This window comes from Pogonomyrmex barbatus, unplaced genomic scaffold, assembly GCF_055798465.1.
Source record: "Pogonomyrmex barbatus isolate J1 unplaced genomic scaffold, ASM5579846v1 scaffold6, whole genome shotgun sequence".
Classification (NCBI taxonomy): domain Eukaryota; kingdom Metazoa; phylum Arthropoda; class Insecta; order Hymenoptera; family Formicidae; genus Pogonomyrmex; species Pogonomyrmex barbatus.
The window spans coordinates 11,172,766-11,195,588 of NW_028297160.1; the positions used below are offsets into that span (position 1 = coordinate 11,172,766).

At 35.4% G+C, this 22,823-nt stretch overlaps 3 protein-coding genes across 14 annotated transcripts; 2 read left to right on the plus strand and 1 right to left on the minus strand.

Annotated features, from left to right (window-relative positions):
* The first annotated feature begins 68 nt into the window (after positions 1-68).
* On the plus strand, positions 69-4,891 carry LOC105422070 (mitochondrial tRNA-specific 2-thiouridylase 1). 2 transcript variants are annotated; one of them, XM_011631296.3, is made up of 8 exons: positions 69-1,278; positions 1,450-1,605; positions 1,684-1,849; positions 1,917-2,101; positions 2,181-2,407; positions 2,487-2,654; positions 2,732-2,947; positions 3,252-3,447. In XM_011631296.3, the coding sequence occupies exons 2-8, from the start codon at positions 1,524-1,526 to the stop codon at positions 3,393-3,395; spliced, it is 1,188 nt and encodes a 395-aa protein (XP_011629598.3). In that variant the 5' UTR covers positions 69-1,278; positions 1,450-1,523; the 3' UTR covers positions 3,396-3,447. The 2 variants fall into 2 exon arrangements, with proteins under 2 accessions (XP_011629598.3, XP_088938953.1); XM_089082827.1 differs by lacking the exon at positions 3,252-3,447 and adding an exon at positions 4,745-4,891 and having other exon boundaries at positions 70-1,278.
* On the plus strand, positions 2,744-12,507 carry LOC105422060 (neprilysin-4). 8 transcript variants are annotated; one of them, XM_089082822.1, is made up of 17 exons: positions 2,744-2,822; positions 6,384-6,440; positions 6,532-6,731; positions 7,145-7,308; positions 7,538-7,726; positions 8,070-8,206; positions 8,858-9,099; positions 9,286-9,546; positions 9,644-9,846; positions 9,970-10,149; positions 10,235-10,446; positions 10,544-10,766; positions 10,911-11,087; positions 11,261-11,423; positions 11,544-11,753; positions 11,853-11,959; positions 12,049-12,507. In XM_089082822.1, exons 1-17 carry the CDS (start codon positions 2,812-2,814, stop codon positions 12,322-12,324), a joined length of 3,012 nt encoding a protein of 1,003 aa, XP_088938948.1. In that variant the 5' UTR covers positions 2,744-2,811; the 3' UTR covers positions 12,325-12,507. The 8 variants fall into 8 exon arrangements, with proteins under 8 accessions (XP_088938948.1, XP_088938947.1, XP_088938945.1 ...); XM_089082821.1 differs by having other exon boundaries at positions 2,799-2,822; positions 6,329-6,440; XM_089082819.1 differs by lacking the exon at positions 2,744-2,822 and adding an exon at positions 4,757-4,891 and having other exon boundaries at positions 6,329-6,440.
* Positions 12,508-12,714: 207 nt separating this feature from the next.
* On the minus strand, positions 12,715-21,160 carry dsh (Segment polarity protein dishevelled). 4 transcript variants are annotated; one of them, XR_016140745.1, is made up of 11 exons: positions 20,648-21,160; positions 19,938-20,007; positions 19,421-19,676; positions 18,961-19,143; positions 18,606-18,816; positions 18,172-18,300; positions 17,807-18,021; positions 16,934-17,425; positions 16,594-16,842; positions 13,457-15,401; positions 12,715-12,999 (listed from the first exon to the last, which is right to left on the minus strand). XR_016140745.1 is itself a non-coding variant. In XM_089082824.1 (11 exons), the coding sequence occupies exons 1-11, from the start codon at positions 20,806-20,808 to the stop codon at positions 12,959-12,961; spliced, it is 2,073 nt and encodes a 690-aa protein (XP_088938950.1). In that variant the 5' UTR covers positions 20,809-21,160; the 3' UTR covers positions 12,715-12,958. The 4 variants fall into 4 exon arrangements, 3 of the variants coding, with proteins under 3 accessions (XP_088938950.1, XP_088938951.1, XP_088938952.1); XM_089082824.1 differs by having other exon boundaries at positions 13,457-13,522; XM_089082825.1 differs by lacking the exon at positions 13,457-15,401.
* Positions 21,161-22,823: the final 1,663 nt, after the last annotated feature.

Consider the following 22,823-nt stretch of genomic DNA (forward strand, 5'->3'; position numbering starts at 1 on the left):
TGTGTACGTACATATGTATCACGTATGATATTCATTAGACGGCTAAAATATTTTGATATTTTTTAATCGAAAATCTTTTTGTCTCGCCCATTCGTTCGCTTAAGCGTCGCGTCATCAAACGTTAGTAATTTTCATCAAATCTGTTTTCGTGTCTCACGAAAAATCATTAATGTAAGGCACCTGCCTCGTGACTAGGGATATTGTATCAATTTCCGCTTCCGAATTTATTAATTTATTCGTTTGTTGGCGCAAAGCCCAAGGAGACGTATCGAGGGTTATCATGAAAAGAGAAACAAGCTTCGACCCCGATGATACGTACAGCCCTGGACTGCCATCATTGTGACAAGCCGCTGAGAAGCGTGCGCATGCGCGCGCGTGCGCCATACGCGGTGCGCGGCCGAGCGTTTCCCCGCGGCCCCGATCTCGCAACCGACAGCTGTTCCAAGAGACGAGCGAACCCCCCATTGTAATCTGGGTCATGGAAACTGCGCAAAATGGCCCGCTGTTGCGACCGGATCGCGCCGTTTGTTGCGAACGAGCGTCGCTGACTTAGCAATTTTGCAATATGAGTCGTGGCACACGCCATCGCCGTTTTTCTTCGTTTTCGTTGCGTACGCTGCGACTCGCCGTACGGGATGCACTACGCGTCGCAACCGTTCGATCGTTTATCTGTCAATGAGCTTGACTGGTCGCTGACCAGGGAGAGCCACGCGTGGATTGGTCGATGGACTTTGCTCGACGACTCCCGCGCGAGTCTCGGAGCTTGGGCTTGGAACTTGGCTTCGGAGTATTCGGAGTTGCAATTGCATATGGCATGCGTGCGATTGTGACGTGAGAGATAACGTGAGAGAATCGGTTAATTCCCTCTCGAGTAACGCGTAATGGATCGCGTTTTGCGTCGCTTTTTCGACACGAAAGTCGCAAGATAGACTCGAGAGATGCGACACGAAAGGAGAGGAAATGCTTCATCTTATCTCTTCACTCTTTTTTTCCCTTCTCTCTTTACCTTTTTGCGGGTCACGCGGTTCCCTTGTCACGTGACCATGTACCCATGTGACTCGACTAGACTCGACGACTAAGTTTTACCCTGTGAAGCCAGTGTTCGCATCGTTTTCACAAATCTACGAATCCACATGGCTCATGGCTGACTTGCAATCAACGAAGATGTTTGCTCTTGGATAAAATTTAGTCACTCAGTTTGATATTCCGTGCATCTTTTCATCTTGTCGTCGACAAACGATATCTGTCCAGACTAAGATCATCTTTTTCGTTTTTTGCGTAAGAATTTTTTTTCATAAAATCTTTCTTTTTTTCATAATTCATTTGACTAAAAGTAGATACCATCACTTAAGAAACTTTGCTCAGTTTACAACGATCGCATTACACGTATAACGATTATCCATTACATAATGGATATCATTCTATTTACGTCATTTGTGTTCCATGCAGGCATTAACAAACTGTACAAATAAAAAATATATGAAAAAGAAAAATCACACATACACACACGAATCGATTGTCCAATGGAGATGATCAGAAATGTTGTCATAGGTATATCCGGCGGTGTCGATAGCGCCGTGGCGGCTCTTCTACTTAAAAATAGAGGTAGAAATAAAGAAATTGAATTTTAACTTTGTTTTTATTTTGTTGTATACTTTTATTAAAAATTCATATTTCTTTAAGGATTCAATATTACTGGAGTGTTTATGAAAAATTGGGACATTAGAGATGAAACAGGAAAATGTGCGATTGAGAGAGATTACGATGATGCTCGATGGATTTGTGACAAACTGAAAATTCCTTTGATACAGGTCGATTTTGTCAAAGAATATTGGAACGAGGTTTTTAGGTAGTTGAATCTTAAACAACAAGTAACAACAACCAATAACAATCATTTTCACTTGTAATTTTTCCAGTGATTTGGTCGAAAAATATCAGAATGGTTATACTCCGAATCCAGATATCTTGTGCAATAAGAAGATCAAATTTAATAAGTTTTTTCATCTCGCATGTAGTAGATTTGAAGCAGATGCAATTGCAACAGGCCATTATGCCAAGACAAGTTTTGGACCTTATCTGGAGAATTATAAAGCAGATACTAGCAAGTATCCTACATTACTTAAAATTAATCTATCAATTAAATATTGCAATGATACAATGCAATTGTTATAATTCTGTAGATGTATGTTTGTTACAGGCACAGGATAGCAATAAGGATCAAACATTCTTCTTGAGCCAAGTGTCACAACAAATCTTGAGACGTTGCATGTTTCCTCTTGGAAATTACTTGAAAAGTCATGTAAAGACAATGGCCATAGAAGCAGGATTGCATCAAATAGCATGGAAGAAGGAAAGCATGGGTATCTGTTTTGTGGGAAAACGTAAATTTCAAGATTTTATCTCAGAGGTAAAGGATACATTCCTTTCTATTAAATGTTGAATGCTTTCAACAAAATTTGGCAATTAATCTTCGGCAACGATTGCAGTATATTAAAGATAAACCTGGCGATTACATAGATCTAGATAGTGGACTGTCGATAGGCAGACACAGTGGCGTTCACAAACGAACAATAGGGCAAAGATGTAAAATTGCTAGTTGTCTCAAGCCTTATTATGTGTTTAGTAAGGATCTGAAGACAAATACAATTATAGTGGTACGTAATAGAAAATAAATCAAGATTTTATTGTGAAAATTAGTTAAACCTTGCTAATGACATATGTATCTTTATAGGTAAGCAGTACAACTCATCCAGCACTGTACACCGATTTTTTGATAACGCAAGATATTCATTGGATTAATCAAGAGCCGAGATGGAACAATGGTGTGTTGAATTGTAACTTTCGCTTTCAACATAGAAATCCGTTGATCGCTTGCAAAGTATATATGTCCAAAGATCGTTTGTTTATCCGTCTTGATGTACCTTTACGAGCGATTACAAAGGGACAGGTAATTTGTAACGAATAATGATAATGCTTTCTAAAAATACTCGATATTCTCGGTGACGTTTCACGATAACAATAGCGACAGAATTAGAATAGCCACAAAATAGTTATTAATCTGGTTATGTTATTTTATTTTAATAAAATTATAATATATAGATTAATATATATAGATATATATAGATTATAATATATATGCGCCGTGCTATCATTTGTCTTTACTGCTGAATTTTTACATGTAGGTTGTGACTTGGTATCGATATATCGGTATAATTTATATATATATATATATATATGTGTGTGGATTTTAGTATGCTGTTTTGTACTTTGGAGAGGAATGTCTGGGTAGCTCAATGGTATCGTGTACTGGACCGTCTTATTTTGCACTTGACCGGCAAAACTGCACAGATTCGTCAGAAATTGATAGCATTTCGAATTTAAATATTCAAATATGAATTTGAATATTTAACTATTTATAATAAATACATCATTTTCGATTGAACATGATATTCAAATATTAATTTTTTCTTACTCCTTAACAGTAAAGGAAATATAATATTCCCCATATATTAAAAGACAGGATTATATATCATATATATATATATTCCCCCCTCTCTCTCTCTCTCTCTCTCTCTCTCTCTCTCTCTCTCTCTCTCTCTGTGTGTGTGTGTGTGTGTGTGTGTGTGTGTGTGTGTGTGTGTGTGTGTGTGTGTGTACAGAATGTCCCGAAATTGAAAAAAAATTATATTTTATAAAATTCATATTTTATATATATATATATATATATATATATATATATATATATATATATATGGGTGCGCGCACACAATGCATACATATAGGAAAATATATTTTGTATATTTTGGAGCGTAAATACGCATTACGTAATAACGTATGATTATGTATCATACATGCGCGCGCGCGCACGAGTATCCCCACATATTAAAAGACAGGATTTTATATATATATATATATATATATACACACATTATATATATTATACATGTGTGTGTGTGTGTGTGTGTGTGTGTGTGTGTGTGTGTGTGTGTGTGTGTGTGTGTGTGTGTGTGTATAAAATCCTATCTTTTAATACGCGAGGACACTCATGCGCGCGCGCGCGCATGTATGATACATAATCATACGTCATTACGTAATGCGTATTTGCGCTCCAAAATATATACAAAATATATTTTTCTATATGTATACATTGTGTGCATCCATATATCTTTATATATATATATTTTTTATACGCGTGCGCACGCGTATGTGTGTGAGCGCGTAAGGGCTTACGTGTACGTATGTACGTACGTATATATAAATGTTCCAATAAATAAGAGTTTTAAACTTTTGATGCGTTCCGCTAGGGGTGCACTCAATTTTCCGTCTAGGTATTGTTTCAAATTACAGTTGGTGCTTTTCGATTTTTTCCAGCGATATTTCAGTCATACCCCATTTTTCGATACCATTCTCAGATTAGTCACGTGTATAGATAACCATTAAAAGATTAGATTTAAATTTGATAAAAATTGAAGTGAGTTTTATTTGGGAATAGTTTTAAGAACAAATAGCTTTGGAGATGAGAGAGTAAATAAAAGCGAAGAAAGATAATTTGATTTGTACATCGAATGTGACTAAAAACTTGAAAAATCTCTTATATTTCATTAATGTAAACAAGGATACGATTCTCATGATAAAAGTAATCATGGACATATGTTATTAAATTTAAGAACATTACTTAACATTAATCGGATGAATGTTTTTATTATCATCATCAAGATATTACACGTAACACATGTGTCCGCAGTTTTGTTACGAGCAAATAGGGCTTTAATAGCAATGAAGGTTATTCCACAAAAGATCGGCACAAACAGTTATAAGAGCAAATTTCGTTGGAACATCTTGCCCAATTACAATGATTATTTCATCAAAGCAAAAGAAAACAACACGGAAAGTGAGTAAGTGCAAACAAAGAATGACAATATATGGAACAATTTAAATTTTAGTATAAATTCGAAACAACAATTTTTAACGAGCATTTGTATCCTAAATTAATATATCAGCATCGTGACACACACACACACACACACACACACACACACACACACACACACACACACACAGAGTACGTGCGTGTGCGCGTGTGCTGTATTACACACATGCATAAAAGCATTGGAAGATATCAAGTGACAAGTTGGATAGAGAGTACAAAGAAACGAGATGGACTCGATCATGATGGGATGTTGCGCGTAGAATATGAAATATGACGTATCGTGTTATTGAACGATAACTGCAAGTTATTAGAGTCGATTGACGCGAGTAATTCGATGTAAGGAGCGCGTGAAGCGTCTCTCACCGTGTGCGTGCCGTGTACAAGGCTGTATCTGTAGCTCGGTTGTTACTCTCGCGATTGCGACGTTGCACGGTTGCGAGATCTCACGTACGTAAATTACTTCGTTAGAGATGCCGTTTGACAAATTTTGCTCTCAGATAGTATATAGTTGCGAGGCGCTCATCGACACTCGTGCTTTGATCGTGGACGTAATCGCGTAATAATTTGCTCAGTACATTCGACTTTGGCGCGCAGTTTACATCTCGTCTGACAATCGCTGATTCTAATAGTTTTGCACTTCGTCAAGAGTACGTTATTGTTCAGGATTACGAGTGAATTACGAGTGGATAATCAATTGCATTATTCGCGGGAGTAAGTTGCATTGAATAATCCGATGATAAATTGCAAATAAGAATTTAATTTATATGAGAAGAATTTATATGTTATGTCGAATAAAATTTCAAATTTCCTTAGATGTAGATTTAAAATTTGCTCTTTGATACGTTTAAATATTTTTATACAATTTTTTCTCCTTTCTTTTGCTATCATTTAATTATCATCCAATTATTTTTTTCTCCTTGTAGAAAAAAATTTATTTTAGTTTTTTGTTATTGTCTGTATATCTGGTTTATTATGCGGAAAATAATTCAAACGCGTATTATTAAACTCTTGATCCTCAATTTTATTATATTTACGGATTAGAAATTCTATTGTATATTCGCGCTTGCTCGTAGAAATATGCATATGCGTGAAAAATGTCATTTCTCTATCTTTTGTACAAATTGATCGGTGAGCGGACAGTGGAAATAGACAAATTTTAATTTCTCCTATTCAAAATCTGTTCGATATAATTATTAATTATTTATTAATTTTATTAAATATGTGCGCGTGTATGCATGTGTATGTATAGAATAAAATGGAAACAATTATCTCTTTGTCCTCCCTTTTTTTTTCCCCCTAATGCGAACGATATATACATATTATACTCATATTAATCCAATCATCTTATCCAATGCGCACCCGCGCGCGGATACGTAACATGTATATAATTATTTTCAGAGAAAATGCAAAGTGGCAGTAATTTGAATCAATTCAATGACGATGACTTTTTCAGTAGTGGACCATGTCCATCGTGCAGATTAGCTATCAATAAGGAAACCGGTAGACTCAAGTATGTATTCTATATAATTTGTTTTCTATATATTTTGATACAAATATTTTGTAGTTTTTTGCCAAGTGGCTGAACCTCTTGTAAATTTCAGATGGTGTCCTGGTGGAAATGAAACCTGGCGCTTCCGTATCAAACTAATGCTTCTTATACCCGCGATGTTGCTGCCGATTACCATAGTGTTTATCGCTTTGTCACGATTTCAAGCCACAACCGAAGCCTCCGAGTCGCGTGTCGTTTCTATTTACAAGATACAGGAACAGGATAAACAAAAAATCACTGACGTCTTTTGGCGTAAGTTCTAATGATTGAGTAATGGTCGTAATGGTTAGAGGAATGCTAACGATTAACAGTTCCCGTTATTGCGTGCGATCGAGGAACATACGTTCGATAAGCGGATATGACATCCATCGCCTCTAGTTATTGCTTTCATTCCGATGATAAAGAATTAAATCTATAATACGTATATGCTTGTCTGTCGCGCTACGGAGCAAAAGTATTCTAGCTTGGATCAACAAGAAAGTATAAAAAAAAATAGCATGTAAAACGTGTAAATTCTCGATAATGAGTCGATATGTATCGATTTCCTTGATCGCGCGTCATACAGATATAAAAAAATTTACATTACATTATCGTACGTGCATTCTGAAGTACGCTCTCTTCGAGAGAACTGATTCTATTTCTCTTCATATTTTATCGGTTATCAGCTGCTATCAGTCACAACGACGCAGAACACACAGCGGAAGGAACCGAAGAAGAGAACCGACTTTTGCTTCCCGATATGAAAACGAGTTATGTGCCCGTAGACACGTATTCTTCATTTCAATCGCGATCACGATCGCTTCACCGTCGCAAGAGAGACATCGACGGGGTACTTAATCTCCAGACAAATTCGAAGCAATCCCAAATTTGGTTCTCTCTGAGAGTTAAAGAATAACCTTTTCCTGTTTTTCTATATATTCCTTCTACCGTATTCTAGTCTTATCTCGTTCTTTCTTCTCTTCCTGTTCTATTCCCACATCCTTGAATTTGCAATCATTCCCACACATATGCCCACAAGCGGCGAGAAAATATCCCGAAGACGACACGATCCTTTTCAGGAGAATCACACGAGAGATGGATTCGAATTGGACGATCGAGCAACGTTCTCGTCTCGTGCACATGCCCGTTTAGCTAACGACAAACTGGCAGATTTTCTTTCGAGGGAAGACTCGGATGGAAAAAATAGTACGGTGGAGAGAGTCTTTTCGGCTTCCGACAACGTAAAGCCGAACGTCGACAAAGTCAAGGTATACAAGCGCGCATCCGGAGTAATCCTGCCAATGATTAGGAAATTTATTAATGTTTTTGTCATTATCGGTGATTCTCTCTTACATTTATTAAAAACAAATTGTTTAAAGCGCCCAACTACAAATTCGCTCTTCCGCAACATTTTCTAGAGATAAGATCCATGACTAAAAAGGAACCTATCATGATAAATGTTCCTTCTAAATGTTCCTCCATGTGCCATTTTGTATAATTGCTCTCGGAACAATTGTACAAAGCCAATTATAATCCGAAGAATTTGTACGTGTCCAAATGATTGATACGATTGAAGGATTCCCTCAATTGTGTCAATTAAATTTTCTATAGATGAAGAACGGTGAAAGCAACGACGCGCAAGAAGATAAGATTGAAGAAAATAATTTCTTGGGCGATTACTATCCGGAAGAAGAAATTGATGATATTCACGAAAGCAGTGGAACAAGGTGTAATTGTCGCTATTCCGGGTCAGTAATATCAATAATACTGGAAAATCTATATGTTCGATATTTAAATTGGTTTACCTCCCCCCCTCTCTCTGTGTGTGTGTGTGTGTGTGTGTGTGTGTATGCGCGCGCGCGCGCGCGCGCGTGTGTATGTGTTAAATCTTTAAATATTTTAAATATATACAAGATAACATTCTCTCCTACAATTTTTCTAAATTCGTAATTTTGTAAATTTGTATATTTGTATATGTATTTGTATGCGGAGAATACATTCTTCGCATGAGGATATATTCAAGTTTTTTTTATTCGCAAAGTTTTTTAACGTCGGTAAGTTAAAATATTAATAATAATTTAATGATAATTTATGCTACATATTTATTATATTCTTTGTTTTAATTAATTAAAAACACATTATTTTCTTATATAATTTAAATTATATAAGAAAATAAATAGCAGAGAATAGTTTGTGATTTAAAATTTATCTTTTTCCTTTTTTTCCATTGGATTGAGATTCAAATATCAAAAACTTTGAAATAAAGAAATGAAAAAAACGGGACTTGAGCGACGATTTTTTTCTTCAGAATATTTTCTACACATGAAAATATATAAATTTACAACATTACAGAAAAATCGGAGGAGAGAACATTATACTGCATATTTACTATATTTTAGAAAGACAGAAGAAGCGATGTCATTTGAATTCAGTGATAAATTCGCGACAGACATAAATATTGAAAAACGATCGAAGAAGGAATTGGCGAGAACCCAAAAAGAAGACTCGTTTTCTATTTCCATCAATGAAACGTGGCTATCGCTAGTTGAAGGACGTGATGCGATCGAGAATGATGAAATATCTGATCTTCGTACATTTTGGAAAGGCGAGGGAAATGCAAAGAGTATCAGAGAGGCCCGAGGTATATTATCGCGTTACGAGCAAATGATTTTTGCTCTTTGTTTTTTGGGATTCCTTATTGATGTGTCGAATAGAATAGAATAGAAAGTATATACTTAAAAAAAAAAAAAAAAAAAAAAAATACCACCGTTTACTTATAAAGCGACGAAACTAACGAAAATATTAAAAGAGAATTTATTAAACATAGCTCAGATAATGCTGAGATATATGGATAAAAGCGTGGATCCGTGTGAAGATTTCTATCAATATGCTTGCGGCAATTGGGCGAAACGTAATCCTATTCCAAAAGACAAAGCTGGCTATGATACTTTTGAAATGCTCAGGGAATCGCTGGATTCTGTATTGAGAGAGTTATTAGAGGACCCGATATCAGGCGACGCCGATGAGATAAATGCCGACGATGCTACGGTAAAGGCGAAATATTTGTTTCAAAGTTGCATGAATCATGGTAAGTATGAATCTATCAGCGCAGTATGAATCTAAGCGCTGGTAGATCACATCAATATTTGTGCCAACTATTTTAATACGATAAAAACTTGTTCTAGATATTCTAAAGCAACGTATGGAACAACCACTAATTCGACTTCTGGATTATCTCGGTGGTTGGCCGATTCTGAGACCGGATTGGAATCCTGACAAATTCGATTGGCTTCTCTTGACCGCACAACTTCGATTGTACAATAATGACGTATTAATTTCGGAATGGGTGGGTCCAGATATTAAAAACAGCGACAAATACGTGATACAGGTAACAGTGCGACTCATTGTATCGTATCTTGCCTCGCCTTGCCTCTCCTCGTCTCGTCTCATCCGAATGGAGAAAGAGAAAAAGAAAGAAAAGTGGAAAATTATCGAAATATTTTGTTTGCAGTTTGATCAAACGTCACTCGGGCTTCCTACAAGGGATTATTTTCTACAATCGTCTAACACGATTTATCTAGAAGCCTACAAGGATTACTTGATGAAAATCGCAATTCTACTCGGCGCATCCTTGGATAATGTGACTATTCAAGCCAAAGAGATGATTGAATTTGAAACGCAACTCGCTTCTGTACACATCATCATCATTTATCGCCTTTGTTTTGCATGGTTTCGTTCGTTCATTCACTATTATTCATTAATTTTGAATTTTGTAGATTACATCATCACCGGACGAAAGACGAAATTTTTCGGAACTATATCAACGAATGAGCATTGGTGAATTAAGAACGCTTGTGCCGCAAATCGATTGGCGCCGTTACTTGTCGATCGTTTTGGCTCGACCGATAAATTTTTCCGAACCAGTTGTTGTCTTTGCGTTGCAATATATTCAAGATTTGGTTGTTTTACTTTCAAAGACGCAACCTAGGTACATTATAGATTTAAAATCAATTTCAGGATTTTTCTTCCTTCTTCCTATATATATCCTGTGTATACTCGTTACGAGCAATCCATTACTTTCGCAGAACAGTGGCGAATTATCTCTTGTGGAGATTTGTACGGCACAGAGTGAACAACTTGGATGATCGTTTCCAGGAGGTTAAACAGAAATTTTACTATATTTTATTTGGTAGAGAACAAGCACCGTCAAGATGGAAAAATTGCGTAACCCAAGTTAATTCTAACATGGGCATGGCCGTCGGATCGATGTTTGTTAGAAAGTATTTCGACGAAAACAGTAAAAACGATGTGAGCATTCTTTTTGAAAATGTATTCTTTTAATGATAGTACAATTTGTGCAAGTAAAGGAAAAAAAAAGAAAAATAGAAGCGAAATATTTTTTCTATTAAATACGAAGCGGGAAAGATTAACATCAGTTTTGTTCCCCAACAGACATTATCTATGACTCGAGAGATACAGCGATCCTTTAGAGAGCTGCTTAACAAAACCAATTGGATTGACGACGAAACAAAATACTTGGCGACTGAGAAAGTGAACGCTATGTCACTGAGAATCGGTTATCCAGATTTCATCCTACAGCCACATCTACTGAATGAGCGTTATAAGGACGTAATGTATCTTTACTTTTACACACACACACATACACACACGTACACGCGCTCACCACACACACACACACGCACGCACGCACGCGCGCGCGCGCGCGAGCATCCATTCTAGAACATACTGCGATTTTATAGCGGACAAAAGTTATTAATATAATCGACATTATCTTAATGCAGGTTGTAATTCGACCAAACGAGTACTTTGAAAATATTTTAAATATTTTACAACATTTGACCAGAATTGAGCAAAATCGTCTTGGCAATACCGTCAATAAAACTTTGTGGAACACTGCCCCAGCGGTCGTCAATGCTTACTACAGTCGCAATAAAAATCAGATAAGTCAGTTCAAGTCAGTACCTCGTTTAAGAGGAAACATCCGCGCGTTTTCTCTTTTTTTTTTCGCGCAACTTGGCTTAAACTATTGATACTTCTGTCCGATACTTTCCTTTTGTCTTCCAGTGTTTCCAGCGGGCATACTACAGCCTCCTTTTTATCATAGATTTTTTCCACGAAGTTTAAATTACGGTGGAATTGGTGTTGTGATTGGACACGAGATTACTCATGGATTTGACGATAAAGGTAGACTGTTCGATAAGGACGGGAATCTTCATAGATGGTGGAAAGATGAAACGATCGATGGTTTTCATCGGCGAGCGCAGTGTCTCATCGGTATGAAAAGAGAAGATTCTCTTTAATCAATCGGCAAAAGAGGCAATATCGATCCACCGTTAATCGAATGTTCCTCTTCTTTCAATCTTCTCTTCGTAGATCAATATGCACGTTATACCGTGACGGAAGTTGGTATGCATATAGATGGCGTTAATACACAAGGCGAAAATATTGCTGATAATGGTGGCATTAAACAAGCATTTAGAGTATATCTATAGATCTTGCTCTTTGATTCAAAGCACAATTCTAGAAATTCTCTTTCATCGAAATTAAAAAGTTTACCATTTCTTTACAGGCGTACGAAAAATGGTTACGTTTAAACAAAGAGGAAGACGAGACTTTACCCGGAATAAGTGCGACGGACAAACAATTATTCTTCCTGAATTTTGCTCAAGTATGGTGCGGTTCGATGCGTCCCGAAGCAACGAGAAATAAACTGAAAACAGCTGTACATTCCCCTGGTAAGTTTCGCGTGATTGGCACTCTCTCCAATTCGAAGGATTTCGCTCAGGTGTTCAATTGTCCTCTTGGTTCCCCCATGAATCCTGCGAGCAAATGCTCAGTGTGGTAAAACACAAACATGTACAGTACAAGATCGTATCATATGTATATCGGTACGATTTATTAGGATCACAATGGCTCGTTTGTGATTGCGTACAGTTCACGCTCAAATGGATTCTTTAGTTAAGATTCTTAGCCAAGTTTCTTACAAATGTAAAAAATAATAGAGAAATATACACTTGGTTTTAACGCATACATTGCTTGGTACATTATCCTAAAATGTGTAATGCTGAGAGATAGAGAAGATGGAATGGATAAAAGGAGAGAAAGAGAGAGACGGGAAGGAAGGAGGGAGTATTGCAGAATGTGAGATGTAGCAATATCATCAAATCTGCTTTTATTACCACGGTGATCTCTATGGTCATAATTTTATTATGTATAGCCGTTATATATATATATATATATATATAATATATATATATATATATATATATATATATATATATATATATAAATCATAATTATACCAGAATTTTAATATTCTTTACTTTTTATAATATTTTATCAAAATTGGCCTATTAAATATATAAATATACGTTTCGCGGGTGCTACTTCCATCTAATTAACGAAAAATCAATGGAAGTATAGCTTGACCACTTATTCGGTTGGTCATGTCATCAGTACGTATACTTTAACGAAGATCTTCACTTGTGTAGAAACTGGTATTCCAAGATGTCTTCCTCATCTATAAAAGAGAAAAAAAGGATTACTTTATATTGTTAAAATCAAAATATAAAAACTGTTTCGTTTATAAGATTTTTTTTTCAACTATAGACATGTTCGTCGTGTCTTATGTGCGCGTATATATGTAACGTACACGTGTTACAAGTTGAATTTACATATGCAAAAAACATTCCAAATTTAAATTGTTTTATCATACACAATGAAGTAATTATTTGCCACTGTAATTAACTTATTATCATATTAATATTTCCAATTAGATGCATATATATATAAATGTAAAATGAAAAATATAAAACTTTGCTTTAATTATAGATACACACAAGTTTATAGAATAACTGAGTGCAAAAAACGTAAAAGTAATATATAGCTATATAACTTTTGAAAAATGTATAGTGAAAATATATATATATATTTTTTTTATAGAAAAAACTACGTGTTTTAAAATAAAATACACTCACAATCATCTCTGCTATTGTTGTCCAAATCACTAGTTTGTGTATGACTCTCCTCGTGCATACGCCGCCCTGCGTCATTCATCAATGCAGCACAAGGCACAAAAATGACTCGATTACGTATTTGAATGTAATGTGCATACTAGCGATCTAATGTTTAACAACACAACGTTCTTATTCTTCAGAACAGGAAGGCGATACAAGCGGAGAAAGTGAGACATTTTCAATTTCAACAAGATCACTTTCGATATAATGAGATTTTAAAAATCTACACGGATTCTTGATCTGTCGATATCAATGCACGTTGTAATTAATATGCGAATGGCAAAGAGATGCTGTTTCAAAAGATGATTATAAAATATAATTATAAAATGTAATGATTACAAAAAGATAATTTGTCAATGTTGTATTGCACTGTCCTGTCTGTAGATTATGTTACGTGAGATTTTGTACATTTTATTTTTATATATATATATATATATATATATATATATATATATAATATATATATATATATAAACACACAGTGCGTACCGCACGCACGCACGCACGCGTATGATGTGTGTGTAAATGCACTTACGTTTTAACTTGACGAATGTTAACGCTTTGCTAATGCAATTTTTCATTAAACGTTTACAATAAGATACAAATCTGTATATTAAAAATTGGACTTATAACAGTAAATTTTATCGAGTTGTATTGTCTGTGTGCAAAATTATTCGGTATTGTTATGTATTTACATAAGTAATATTAAAAATGCGTGATATTTTGTACATCAATCAGAAAAATTGCATAACATTCAGATCGTAAATATAGTTTCATGTCCAATATGAAAATGATAGAACAACGATAGGACAAACGACTTGATATAACAAAGGATAAAGAAAAATAATCTTTTCATTAAAATTCATGGTTTCATAACCATCTATTTCTCCTTCTTATAATAAACATTTTATAAATTTTTAATATACTCAAGTATACGCGAATTATTATACTTAATAAATATGCGTGAAACTATATTTGTCTCTGTTAATTAATTTGTCATACGGTGTAACATTGAATGCACATGAACTATTCGTCTATTCTTTTGCTCTATGCGAATAATTATATAGTGTGTGCACCAATAATGATAGAAGATAGAATTAAAGACATATTTTGTCATTATCATTTTGCCGATATGATTAGAAAGAATAAGGAAAAAAAAAAACAGTTTTAACGAGTATGTTTTAACCCTATCACAGATCCAAAGTTTACGCTCTGCATATGACGATATTAATATAAAACTACTAATTATAAAAGTAATTCTTTTTATCGGATCATTGAGTCAAGCAGAAAAAACGTCTTCTTTTACGAAATGCGGTAAATGAAGTCATGATACAATGGTAAGGTATAAGTAGAAAAAATACACTTTGACATGTGAACATTTAAAAATTTAAATAAAACACACACGAAAATTGTGTATTATGAATTAGTGTAAAATATGTGTGCGAGACGATGACGATAAATATAATCTGAGAGAGCTATAAAGCTAGATGCTTGCACAAGCATCTATATAAATTATAAATCTCGCAGTCTTCTATACTTTTAACGATGATAAAATGGCACATTTAGTGTATGAGCGTAATTCGTATATGTACACTTGGATTGCATTTAAATCGATACAATGTTGCTTAACGTAATTGTAAAACTATTCTTCAATATAGGTCTTTACACACGGAATAAGAGGAAAACTGTCTCGCGTGAATATTGCAAAAATTTTGAAAAACGAATCGATACAATTGCGAACGAAGCGAAACAATCTTCGTACGCGAATACATATTTTCTCGAATAAATGTTTCTACACAGATACTGAACACTTAAAATAATAGAAATAAGTGAATTTATGATTGAATAATTAAAAACAAGTCCTCTCGACTTTAAAGAAATAGCTGCCCCATTGTCGTAGACAGTCCTAAAACGCAATTAATTAAATGATGTTAATAGAAATACAAATCTTTTCAATATATAAATATAAATTACATGCATGCGCAGAGAAGAATTCTTATAAACAGTTCATTGAGGTAAACCTGTGTTATTTACATGTTCATTTTGTGCTTTATGCCTTGTGCAACCGTGCTGCTGCAAAGTAACAATGAATCACATAGTTACACTTGTAACGAAGCGTGCATAACTGTGTGCAAATATACAATAACAAAACATTATATAGTAAAAAGACATTTCTAATTAAATCTCTGTAATATCATAGAATACAGTAAATGCATGGATCATCAAACGAATTTAGGATTACAGGACATGCAGAAAGATAACGGTAAACATTTTGCCATTTGGGACCGATGAGTTTACTTCGACGAGTTCACCCCAGTCTTTCTCTATTGCGAAAATACAAATTTTATTCTTTACTTCTTACTATTTTACTGGAATAATGTTACGTATTAAAGATTCCTTATCATTTTATTTTATAGTATACCAAGTATCAAAGAACAAAAGAAAGATAACGGATATTAATGAATTTTACCATTGATGTTCTATAGAAAAAACAAAAAGTTTTCCTTCTCGATTAAGTCGAGTCTTACATTATAATATAACGTAATTCTTTCAAATTATATTACATGCAAAATGTCACGACATAACTTTAAAAATAAAACAGATTTCTCTAAAATAGTTCTAAAATGCAGAGAATGCAAACGATAGTACATAAGAAACAAATCTGTACAAATAAATCGAAGTCTTCAGACCTTATTCAAATCTGTGTACGCTGATAGGTCGAATCAGTGAATAAATACTTTGAACATTAAAAAAGCGACAGCAATTATGCATGGACGTTGGTATGCACGATAGATTGACAATAACCATCATGTTTATCGGAATATTAAAATGGAAACAGGAATATTGAGCTTCGAAAAAATTCTTAAAAAGAAAAAAGAGAAGATATGCAGACATTTATCAGCATTAATATTCACATTGCAAGCATGAATAACGATTATAACCATTCAAAGTATTCATCCACAATGTGTGTGCGTTTTTAATTTTGTAGCAGATGTATATTTAGCTCTTTTTCTCTTTCTCTATTTACAACATCTACATAACATCGACAAAGAATTCACAAGGATTTCCCATCGCAATGCGAAATGACTGTCTACTACCAGATAAGTCTTGTTGATTCTGCTGATTCCCTGATCCCGTTCCCGTTTGAACAGATTGTTCGGAACCACTGGAACGACTGCGGCTTCCGTTAGATCTCTTTCCATTCGAGCCATTACCGTTGCCGGAATTTTTACTTGGCATCGACGGCACCGATGGGTTATGCAACTCTGATTCCGATGCCGAAGAACACGATTTCAGATCGTGAATAGGTTCCTTACAAATGCGTTCGCTACCCGCGCTACTACCACCTGTCAATATCAATACACATACCCATGAGACATATTTGAGGTGATATATGCAAGAAGATTGCTTCAGCTAATAAGGAAGAATATATTTTACCTGAGCCACTATGTACGCTCTCTTCTCGATGGTAACCATACACAGTGGGCTCGTTTGTAAAATTAAATGGCATGGGACTGTAACCTGTCGCCGAATGTGGTGCGTATGTTCCCGAATAAGGCATGTCCCAAGCGCTCGGTGGCGGCAAAGGACCAACTGTATCACTATCTAGTTTCATGTTGCTCATGGCTGAACACAGATCACCAAATATGTAATAACATTGTTCGGAAAATGTTATTTTGTTCACCGTATGCCGGATGTAACCAGCTTTCAGCATAAGCGATGCATATTTTCTAGCATCGCGCCGATCGATAAATCCTTCCACATGCGTATTTAACCAGTCTACGACATCCGCACCGATAAATGCATTTGGAATGGTAATTTTAAGCCACATTCGATCGCGTATCTCTAAGCCAGAATCAGGTCGAGCCATCGCTCGTACCACTGTCGGCATATCGGTGTTGACAGTCAGATGAAGTTCTTCCAAGGGTCCTGAAGCGAAACATTGCAAAAATTATTAATTCGATACGCAAATAGACAGTAACATACGCTTCGCTCGCAATCGATTCTTAATACGATCCCAACCCACATTTTCAGAGTTCAAAATGATCAAAGACAAAAATATCTTCCAACCAAACTAAAAGATTTATCTTACAGATAAACGATACAAATTTTATCATCAATTTGTTTCTCATTTAGCTCAAAGTAAACTTCGTGATTTGAATCAAACGAACCTTTTTTTTTTTCCTCCATTCAATTTGAGAATTAGCCACAAGAATGTTCAATGTTGAAAATGTACATCAAGTCAATTAAATACCTTTGCTGTATATGCTAGACTAGATATCATTTTTCACACATCGAGACATAACTTACGTTCAGTATCTGGCAGCGTGCTCGCAAGACTGCTCGAAGTTGAAGTTAACGTCGTGGCACTTGGTGGACGAGGCGGGAAACCCTCGCCTCGTATAGCAGCCGTGTGTGCTACCCACGCACCAGGATCTATGGGACGTACCGGTTCTGTACGAGGTATCGTAAAGTAACCTTTTGGATTTGGATCCCAACATTTCGCAACTACAAGTTTGATAGGTCTAGAGAAAAAAAAAAAAAAAAAAAAAAAAAAAAAAAAAAAAAAGAGAGAGAGAAAAAGAATAATAATCTTATTTTACAATATAATCTCACATTTCATATGTAGATTCACACGCATCGATACATAGAGATATCACAAACCATAGTCTTACCCTGGTTTCTGCACTACCTCGCGTAATACTCTCACTGCTTCGTCGTTGGACATATTTTCAAAATTGATATCGTTGACTTGAAGAATCATGTCACCAGGTTCTATTCGACCATCCAAAGCAACCGCTCCTCTATTTCAAGTAAATCGTACGGTATGAATGGCAAAACATTATTACAACGTACCTTCTACATTCGTAAGTAAGTTATAATCGAAAAATTAATACAAAGTCTGCTCTGTTTCCACGTAATTTAATATAGAGATTGTAAAATTACTACTACAAAACTCTTTTACACTTCAAATTTCAAGCAATAACTCAATAAAAGCGTATATTCTATCAAAACTATCAATGGGACGAAACAATAATCTTAGCACAAAAATTGATATACATAAACTCGCTAACGCAAATGATGCAAAAACACATACACAGATACCAACCCTTTCATTATCGAACCGACATATATTCCCCCATCTCCGCCTTTGTTACTTTGACCGACAATACTAATCCCGAGAAAATTAACAGTGTCCATATTCAGTGAAACGGTAATAATATTTAAAGACATCGTACTGTCGGTAATACTACTAAATGACGATGTTCGAGACATGGGTGGTAATCTGTGTCGTCGTCTTCTTTGTGGTCGACGTCGATCTGTAACAAAGAATTAATAATTCGATACACGTTTCGATAAAAGAACAAATTCGCGTTAGCGACTAGTATTATATTTTACCATAAGATACTTCAAAGAGATTTCATTTCGAAAGATAATATTCCACCGTATTCAACTTTTCTTACCAAGAGTGCCTCTGTCGACCGTGCTACTCATATTCGTATGTCGACCTGTCGTCGATGTGATACGACTACTCGCATCGTCGTCAGATTCTAAAAACGTTGTCGTTTCCAGATCTGAACTCAAAATGGAAGCGGTTTCATATCCATGACCAGAGCGATGTTTCGAATGACCGTTTATTCGCAATCCTATAAAATATATCGCAAAAATAGACCGAAAAACTACAATTTACAAATCTTACAAGGAGTAATACAATCTCGAAAAATGATAAAATTGATATACATAAACTCGCTAACGCAAATGATGCAAAATATTTAATAAAGACACACCACACCCACCCACACCCACCCACACACACACACCCACACCCCCCCCCACACACACACACACACACACACACACACACACACACACACACACACACACACACGCACGCACGCACACACACACATTACTAGTTCTTACCATTATACTTATTATACTTTTCATATTTTTCCGAATGATGCCTCGAGCTTTTGTGTAAGTGATGTCCCTGTCGACTGCTTATAATACTTTCTGTTTCCGTCAATGTGTCATCATGTGAAAGCAGAGCGTTTCCTCCTCTGTTACCATGTCCAGAAGTCGCATGATCTACACGATCGTGTTTCGCTTCACTATGCGCCATAGAATCCGTACATTGAGACGCACCATCCGAAACATTGCTACCTTCGGCGGATACCAACTACACAAAATAATATTTTATTAAAAAATGTACAGTTGTAAAATCATGAAAAAGAAATAAAGATTATTTCGTTACAATACCTGCCCACTTATCGCACTTAAAAACTTTTATCACTTTTAAAACTAGATGTGACTCGTAAAGAAAGAGGAAACTTTAATATTCATTTGGCCATTCCTTTTCATTTTTTTTCTTTTCTACACTAGACAATAGCAATATAAGCGGTATCTATGATCAGAGTATCAGAGAATCTTTAAATCTTACCCAAGAAACAACTCGACCATTGAAGCATGGTAGATGAGCATCGTCATCCACTATTTCCTCTTTTACCACACTAATAGACAAGAAAAAAAAGTATTGAACATGTCATCGATATTAAAGCAAAAGATAATCGCTCAATTGTAATAAAGGACTAGAAACATACTTTATACAATAGTTATCCTTTTCTTTAGTAATTCTTGTTTTAATCTATCAACATATGAGTATATCTTTAGTTTTAATTTTATACATATATACGTTGTATTTTATACATATAATTTTATACATATATACATGCGCGCGTGCGTCACAACGTGATTTTTCTAGTGCAAACATCTGTCATGTTCATCCCTGTCGTATGAGACAAAAATTCTCCTATGTTATTTAAAACAAGAATTACCGAGCAATAATGCGTTTTTATTAAAAGAAATTTTTTTTCCGATGTGTTTATAGCATGAAAGAAAGAAATAAGTCAATCATTGCGAAATCGATAGTTGTATATAAAGAAAATGTATCGAATATGTCATATGGTCAAATATGTGCGTGAATAGATGGCAAAACAGAATCAAATAAAACGCCGAAGATGATTAATTTATAATAATTAGACTTGTTTGGCAAAATTTAACGCAACGCAATATAAGTCGCGTCGATACGATACGAAACAACGAATTCAATGATCGAATGATGGATGATAAACATTTCATCTTGACATTTACCCAAAATCATCATCCATCGATTTGAAGAAATACTTGTAATTCGGTCGATTTAAGACATTCTTGAAATCGGCTAGTGTCACTCTTTCAGGCGATATGTTAAGTTTCACCAGATACGGTGTCTCCTCGTCATCCATGTGATAAATGATCTTTGTCTCTTCCATCGTCGAAGTATGCTCGACAAAAAGAATTTCTTCGCGATATATAAATGATACGCGCTGATCACACAGATTCTACCAACACGGATATTTTCTTAAACCAATATGGCGTGTCGCGCATCGAGCCAAAGCCCTAACGCGTATAAAGATAACATATTCACGGGCCGGTGAAAGGCTCGCGGATCTCGTCGAAGAGAATGTAATCACGCGGCGCTGCACCATTCACGAAAAGGTTACTGGCGATATTTATCAAACCTTAGCAATAAACATAGTCATGGTAATCGTCGTTATAAATTAAATGTCAACATCGCCGTTAGCGTTCAGCGTTTATCCGTCGGCATTAGTTCTATACATCATTGTAGATAGAATGCGCGATTTCTCAGGTCCGTTCGTTTCACGTTCGCAACTCTCGCAATCCAGGGTCTGTTCTTTTTAGCTGAAATGACTGCATTAGTTCAGAGTTTATCTTTTTCCTTCCAGAAGCAGGATTCTATACTTGCTTATCGACAACTGTCGGTAAGCGAGTAAGTGTCGTTCCATAATAAGTATTTAATCTTTAAGTCGTAAGAAATTGACTAATCATAGTCGATTATTCTTTTCATATTCGATTATAATTGGTCAATTCCTTACTTCATAAAGCTTAAATCACCTATTGTGGACCGACACTTACAGAATCTCGGCTCTGTATAAGAAAAAAAAAAAAAAAAAAAATAAACTGTGAATTACCGTGAACTGTGAGTATAACCGGTTCAGTCAAAAAGAACGGGTCTCGAGTATTTCTTAACTCTGGTTTACAATAGGTGATTTAAACCTTAAGTTATAAGTAATGGACAAATCAATCGAAATCGATGGGAAAAACCTATGTGAGAACTACATGGGATAAACTGTGTGGGCGATAGATGGGAAAAACTATTTGGAAAGAAGATAGAAAAACCAAGTGGGAAGAAGATAGGAAATACTAGGTGGAAAGAAGATGGGAAAAACTATGAGGGAAGAAGATGGGAAAAACTATGTGGGAACTAGATGGGATATACTATGTGGGAACAAGATGGGAAAAACTATACGGGAAAAAGATGGAAAACTATGTGGGAACGAGATGAGAAAAACGATGTGGAATCTAGATGGGAAATATTATGTGGAAAAAAAAGATGGGAAAAACTATGTGGGAAAAAGTTGGGAAAAACTCTGTAAGAAGATGATGGGAAAAACTATGTGGAAAAAAGATGGGAAAAAAAAATTACGTGGGAAGAAGATGGGAAAAATTATGTGGGAAGAAGATGGGAAAACTATGTGGGAACAAGGTGGGAAAAACTATGTAGGAAGAAGATGGGAAAAACTATGTGGGAAGAAGATGGGAAGAACTATGTGGGAAAAAGATAGGAAAAAGTAGATGGGAAAGAAGATGGGAAAAACTATGTTGAAAGTATATGGGAAAAAATGTGCGGTAGCCTAATGGGAAAAACTATTTGTGGGCCAGATGGAAAAAACATTATGAGTGCTAGGTGGAAAAATATGTGAGTATGAAATGGGAAAAACTATGTGGATGTTAGATGGTAAAAATTAGATGAGGAGTATGAGAAAGATTATTTGTGTGCTAGATGGAAGACTATGCAGGGATACGGTGGGAAAGCTTAGATGGGAGAATTAGATGTGGTGATATTGAAAGAAAAAAAAAAAAAAAAAAAAAAAAAAAAAAAAATTTTGTGGCTGGGTGAGAGGAATTAATTGTTCGGTACTTTTTTTTTTTTTTTTTTTGCTTGTTGATTGTGTTTTGGGTAACCTAATTGACTCGTCCTAACCAATATATGAAAGGTTAGGTCGAGATGGTTAGGTTAGGTTAGGTTAGGTTAGGTTAGGTTAGGTTAGGTTAGGTTAGGTTAGGTTAGGTTAGGTTAGGTTAGGTTAGGTTAGGTTAGGTTAGGTTAGGTTAGGTTAGGTTAGGTTAGGTTAGGTTAGGTTAGGTTAGGTTAGGTTAGGTTAGGTTAGGTTAGGTTAGGTTAGGTTAGGTTAGGTTAGGTTAG